The sequence below is a fragment of the Sinocyclocheilus anshuiensis genome, unplaced genomic scaffold (assembly GCF_001515605.1).
Source record: "Sinocyclocheilus anshuiensis isolate Anshui unplaced genomic scaffold, SAMN03320099.WGS_v1.1 scaffold628, whole genome shotgun sequence".
In the NCBI taxonomy this organism is placed as follows: Eukaryota; Metazoa; Chordata; class Actinopteri; order Cypriniformes; family Cyprinidae; genus Sinocyclocheilus; species Sinocyclocheilus anshuiensis.
The window spans coordinates 1,539,211-1,545,670 of NW_015555750.1; the positions used below are offsets into that span (position 1 = coordinate 1,539,211).

The 6,460-nt window shown below is 36.5% G+C and overlaps 1 protein-coding gene across 1 annotated transcript in view; it reads left to right on the plus strand.

Annotated features, from left to right (window-relative positions):
• The window catches only part of mao (monoamine oxidase), a 42,671-nt gene extending 36,671 nt beyond the window's left edge, over positions 1 to 6,000 (plus strand). The window contains exons 8-15 of the mRNA XM_016467430.1: positions 1,058 to 1,217; positions 1,568 to 1,664; positions 1,772 to 1,825; positions 1,927 to 1,984; positions 2,083 to 2,180; positions 2,279 to 2,390; positions 3,732 to 3,794; positions 3,910 to 6,000. Coding sequence (XP_016322916.1) covers positions 1,058 to 1,217; positions 1,568 to 1,664; positions 1,772 to 1,825; positions 1,927 to 1,984; positions 2,083 to 2,180; positions 2,279 to 2,390; positions 3,732 to 3,794; positions 3,910 to 4,077 — 810 coding nt within the window. The 3' untranslated portion in view covers positions 4,078 to 6,000. The remainder of the gene's footprint in view (positions 1 to 1,057; positions 1,218 to 1,567; positions 1,665 to 1,771; positions 1,826 to 1,926; positions 1,985 to 2,082; positions 2,181 to 2,278; positions 2,391 to 3,731; positions 3,795 to 3,909) is intronic.
• Positions 6,001 to 6,460: the final 460 nt, after the last annotated feature.

Here is a 6,460-nt window from a genome sequence, read left to right on the forward strand (position 1 = left end):
AGAGCACACCTCGCTTTTTCAGACCGATGAGCTTTGTAAAAATCGTTGCGTTTCAGAAAGGCGGGGCATAGACGAGAAACAATAATGTACAGTATGTGGAAAATAATGTGTTTTTTTAACCTTAAACCGCATAAACACATTTCATTACACCAAATACACAAAATAATGTTCTTTTTAGCAACATCATATGACCCCTTTAAGTAGCAAATCATACCCCATATTCTGTGCAAGTACACAAATGTTCATAATACACACAATATACATACATAAATGGTAATATGGTAGTGTGCTAGCCTTTGAGTGTAGTAACCAGTGATGGAGCTCCTTCTCAGTAAGCAGCATTTTACATTTCATGCTAAATCGGCTCATTTGAAGGACAAATGTCCCACTTTAGAGTATGTATCACCATGTATGTGTGTAAGCTTGGTGGATTGTTATCAGTAAGCCAGTCTTCATCCCCTGTCCTGGCCACATCCTCTTTCCTGTGCTGAAAGCTTATTAAAGACTGCTGTAGAGCTGCTTAACCCTCTGGGGAGGAACAGTGGGGGCAACACTGGAACCACTATATTCAACTATACGTCCTTATATATACACTACTGTTCAAAATTTGGGGGTTTGTAAGAATTCGCTTAGACAGACCAAGGCTGTGTGTATTATTAATATTTTACCATGAAGTGTATTCCTGTGATGGCAAAGTTGAGTTTTCAGCAAATTTGTTCCATGAAATTATGAGTTCCACATTTCAGAGAGGTTTTGATCTCTTTAAATCCATTAAAGCAAAAACTGTTTTTAGTATATACAAGGTAACAGAGACTGATGTGATTTCAGTGAAATCCATCAGATAGAAGGGACATTTTAATATGTGCCATTCCCAAAAAATCACTTCCAGCAGCTTTAAATACATTGTTAATGGGCACAGTGCTGATGGTTTCTGGGGTTTGATCATGCCTCCTATAACTTACTGAAAGAGTCCTTTTAACACTTAACTATCTGAAATGATGAAGAATTAGCAAAATAGGTCTTTTTTTAAGGATTTTCTTTTTCTCTCTTCTTGTAGGCCAAATATGTTATACTTGCCATACCACCAGGCCTGAACTTGAAAATCCATTTCAACCCTGAACTACCGCCTCTAAGGAACCAGCTCATTCACAGAGTCCCCATGGGCTCAGTTATTAAATGCATGGTGTACTACAAAGAGAACTTCTGGAGGAAGAAGGGTCTGTACCACTTGTCCACTTTCCATTACATAAATCACTTGAAAGCCAGTTTCAAAAGAATCTTGGGACTGAAGTGACATTGACTGCACACAGTGTTGTTATTGTTAACTAAAATGATTAAACATTGGTTTTGTTATTTGAAATAAATCTGAAATAAGCTAAATAAATAATAAATAAATGAAAGTTACAAAAGCACATAAAATGATTCAAACAACTAAAAAAATAAAACGAAAACTGAAGATATAGAAATAAAAGCTAATTCAAAATATTATTAAAAACTATGTATGTAAACAATGCTAACACTGGCTATACAGTGTGTATGCCAACCCGGGCTGTTTGGTGTTTTGCAGGATACTGTGGCAGCATGGTGATTGAGGAGGATGAAGCACCTATTGGTCTCACCCTTGATGACACTAAGCCTGATGGGTCTGTGCCTGCTATAATGGGGTAAATAAAGCGAACAGCTTTCTATCGTAGGATGAACATAAACTACAAAAAAAAATATTGAGATGTTTGAGGTGACAGAAAAGTAAGCTGGCTCCTTCTCTTTACAGTTTCATCCTGGCACGAAAATCCAGGAAATTAGCCGGCCTGACGAAAGAGGAGAGGTAGATATTTCTTTGTTTTCATATTGGTAAATTGTCACTGCACCTGTGCACACTTTGTGCTGAAATGATTATTCTTACCAGAATGTTGTCAATCATTTCAGAAAGAGAAGGATCTGTGAGATTTATGCTCGTGTGCTTGGCACAGAAGAAGCGTTAAATGTGAGTCTCCATGACCAGTCACAAATCTCTGTCATCCTTTAGTCTTATCATTTTTAATAACGTTTCACGCTTCGTTTTTGTGGTGGTGTCTTCTTTAGCCTGTGCACTACGAGGAGAAAAATTGGTGTGAGGAGGAGTACTCTGGTGGCTGCTACACTGCCTACTTCCCCCCTGGTATCATGACACAGTATGGCAGGTTAGTGCACCTCCGGATGGTTCAACATTTTGCTAGCCTGCTGATGGTAAACTAGAGCATGAATTGACACGAGAAGTGACCGTTTCTCTCTGTTTCAGGGTTCTGAGGGAGCCGTTGGGCAGGCTGTACTTCGCAGGAACTGAAACGGCCATAGAGTGGAGTGGTTACATGGAGGGGGCCGTGCAAGCTGGAGAGAGAGCCAGTAGAGAGGTGCGTAGAGGGTTTAGCTACTAAGATCCAAGATATTTAGAAAAAATTGTTCTGCCCAAACTTCCTGTTTCAATAGGAAATATATCAATGCAGGAAACAAAAAGCTCTAGTCAAGTTTGAAAATCTGTCATTGACTTTCATTATTAGCATGTTCAATATGAATCCATCTATTTAACAACGTTTCGCAATCTATTTAGTTCTACTTCATTTTGTGCATATATTCATGCTTAATTTTTTATTTTCAACACATCTATCAGTACTTGGATTCTTATGCGTGGTTGTGTTGGATTGGTTTATTAGCACAAGGTTCTGTTGTATCTGTATTAGCTTGTCCTAATTTAGCTCTTGTTTGTACAAAGGTTTGGGGGTCAGTAAATAAAAGTATCTAAGGTGCATTTATTTGGTAAAATAGTAATATTGTGAAATACAGTTTAAAATAAGGATGTTAATATATTTTAAAATGTTATTTATTCCTGTGATGGCAAAGCTGAATTTTCAGCGTCATTACTCCAGGCTTCAGTGTCACATGATCCTTCAGAAATCACTCTAATATGCTGATTTGCTGCTAAATAAAGATTGCTTGTTATTATCCATGTAGAAAACAGTTTGACATTGATATTTGTATTTTTTTTTTTTTTTTTTATTTTTTTGATTTTAAAATGTTATTTATTCCTGTGATGGCAAAGCTGAATTTTCAGCGTCATTACTCCAGGCTTCAGTGTCACATGATCCTTCAGAAATCACTCTAATATGCTGATTTGCTGCTAAATAAAGATTGCTTGTTATTATCCATGTAGAAAACAGTTTGACATTGATATTTGTTTTTTTTTTTTTTTTTTTATATTATTGATAATTTATGGTATTTTATTTTGAAAACTGTTGGATATTTGTGTAGAAACCGTGATATATTTTTTCAGGAATATTTGATGAATAGAAAGTAAAAAAGAAAAACATTTATTTGAAATAGAAATCTTTTTTTTTTTTTACTATAAATGTCTTTACTGTCACTTTTGATCAGTTTAATGTATAATTGTATTAAATAAAGACTACATTAAATTATTAATACTACAAAAATAATTAAGACCACAAAAAGACAACAAAAATCTTACTGACCCCAGACATTAGTACAGTAGTGTGTGTACAAGAAGCTCTTCTAAACTAACACAAACAGCACTTGCTTGCCATCTGTTAACGGTCTTGGATGTAAAACTAAAGCACTTTTTGTCATTTGCTCTAAATGCCTTACATGTAAATGTTAATTGAAGTTTATGTCTGATTTTAAATATTGCCATCTGTTACTTAAAGGAAAAACTCAAAATACTGTATGCTTTTCTTTTCCAGATTTTGTGTGCAATGGGAAAACTCCATGCGAGTCAGATCTGGCAATCAGAGCCTGAATCATTGGTAAAAATTGCACTTTTGAATGCACTTAAGAAACATGTTTTCACTAAATCCATAAATATTAAAAACCTTCCGTTTTGGATCTTGAACAAATTCTACTCTGAACACTTTTCCTCAGGATGTCCCAGCCCGGCCATTTTTCACCACATTCTGGGAAAGAAACTTGCCATCGGTTGGGGGACTCTTTAAATTCATGGGCGTGTCCTCCTTCCTGGCTCTGGCCACAGCAGCAGGAGTGGTCGCCTACAAGAAGGGGCTCCTCCCACTTTCACAACCTGTTCTATGAGCTGGCCTTGTGATTGTGGTGTTTAATCACCTAATCACGGTCATAACGCTGCCTGGGTATGTGGCCGAGTTAGATGAGATTTGACACACAATTGCTCAGTCATTGTTCAAAATTAGCCAAGTGATTATTATGGCATAATGAGTAGCTACTAATTGTTAATGTGGGAATTGCCCTGTCAAAGAGTTCACTATCCACATTAAAGCAACCGAACGTGTGACATTCCACAACCATTCATTACGTGTGTGAGAGAGTGTGTGTGTTTTTCACCAGTCTTGTTGATTACCTCTGCTAATTTCAGGTGCTGTTCTCAGGAACTCGTTAATTAACCTTCCAAAATATTGAAGTAACATTACAGAGATTAGATTAGCATTTTATTGTACTCTATAACAGAGACTTTGAGAATATCTTCTCTACATCACAACACAACACAGAAGCTGTATTAGCGTCAGCACAATTCGCTATATCATTCATGAGAGAAGCAGAGGCTGTTCATATCACATTCATTCTCGATTCTCAACATACAAGGTTAAACAACAATTAGTACAGACTGGCTTTATGTGTCTGGTAGTATGACGAAGTGAAGTCTATCAGTCACAGAGAGCTGATTTGAAGGTTGTCCCAGTGTTTTATGTCATTTCTAAAAGCTGCTGTGTGATTGAATCATATGAAAGCATTTGAATGTACTTTTACATATAGTCGATTTTTTTCATGTAACAGACCAGTGTATACTTGAAATATGAATTTGTTTTTGACATTTGACATTTATTTTCAACCATCCATTGTTCTCTAATTCCATAGTATATTATTAATAGTAAAATAAAAACGATAAAATGTAATTAAATGTTCATTTGTAAAGAAATGTAAAACCCGTTTATCTCAGTGGTTTAAGTTTTTTATTTTTTCCTCATCTACCAATCTTGTGATAGATAGATAGATAGACAGACAGACAGACAGACAGACAGATAGATAGATAGATAGATAGATTAGGTTATTATGTATGGTGATTCATTAAAGTATATGACATTCTAACACTCTTCAGTTATTTAATCATATCTAGCAAATTATATATATATATATATATATATATATATATAATTGCAATTAATTGAAAAGGAGGTCATGCAGCCCCAGACAGACAGATTAGAAAATAAAATGTATTATGTGTTGTTCCAAAGATGCGTTGTAACTTTTGTTTGTGGTGCCTTAATCTGATGTAGTATTCCTCATTTCTCAAGTGCCTCTGTGCTGATGAGCTCCTCCAGTCTTGAACATTGTCTCTGGGTCAGTCACTGGCTGCTTTAGGTGATTCTTTCTAAAAACGAGCTCCTTTCACAAGAATTAGAAACAGAATGTTTGGCCAGAGCTTTGTGAAGCTCTTTGATAAATCTGCATTTAAGCACCATTCAAAAACCCACCGCTCTAGTCTTCAGCATACAATGGAAAGCTTTCACAACTGCTTTCTGAAGAAGCCACTGATGATCCAGGACTGACAGAATCAGAGGCAAAGCCACTCCTGACTGTTGACTATAATGTTTGATAAGAAAGTGTTCTATCTGTGACCTACATCTAGAGTTTGGTCCACTGTGAACTTGTAATAATGTGGGGACACTTTTGTCCTGACATGCTGTATTTGCTGTTACTCCTTACCTGGTGTGCTAGTGAATTGTGCCTCTCTCTCTGTGTGTGTGTGTGTGTGCTGCTAATGCTTTTCCAAAACCACATAACATGGCCCTGTTTACCTGATCTGTCGTCGCCTGCTCCAGTTTGCATAGTTGGCCTGCTACGATCAGGCCCGCTACGATCAGGCCCCTTTGTCTGATTTTGTGCGTGTATCACAATGTCCAATGGTCTAGTCTTGTAATTGCATTATTTGATCTCTTTGTACAAATTCAACGACTAAGCTGATAATAAAAGTGTGTGATTTACCACAAGACCATGCATATGCTGTTCTTTTGTTATCAGGATATGTACAATGTTCTCATCTGAATTACTCCCCTTTAATGTCACAAGCTTCTTGATTGCTGTGACGTCCTCCTTCAGGGAAGAAAGCAGATGAGGCTCTTCCAGCAGAGATGAGCTCATTTCAACCGCAGCAGGACATGAACTCATCCACTGATTTAAGTTCCTTAGGTACAACTTAATATGCACTTCCTTATTTAACAGCTAACAAACTGTTACAACGTTTGCGATAGATAGATAGATAGATATAGATATAGAAGTCTTTTTAGATGATATAATCTTTTAAGATGTTCACCACTTGTTTTGACCCTTAGAGGGTGCCAATGTACCACAGTTATAACTACAATAGTTCCTCTCTCTCCCTCTCCCTCTTTCTATGTATCTGTGTTTCTGTCTTTCCTTAATATTATGACTATTGTTGAAA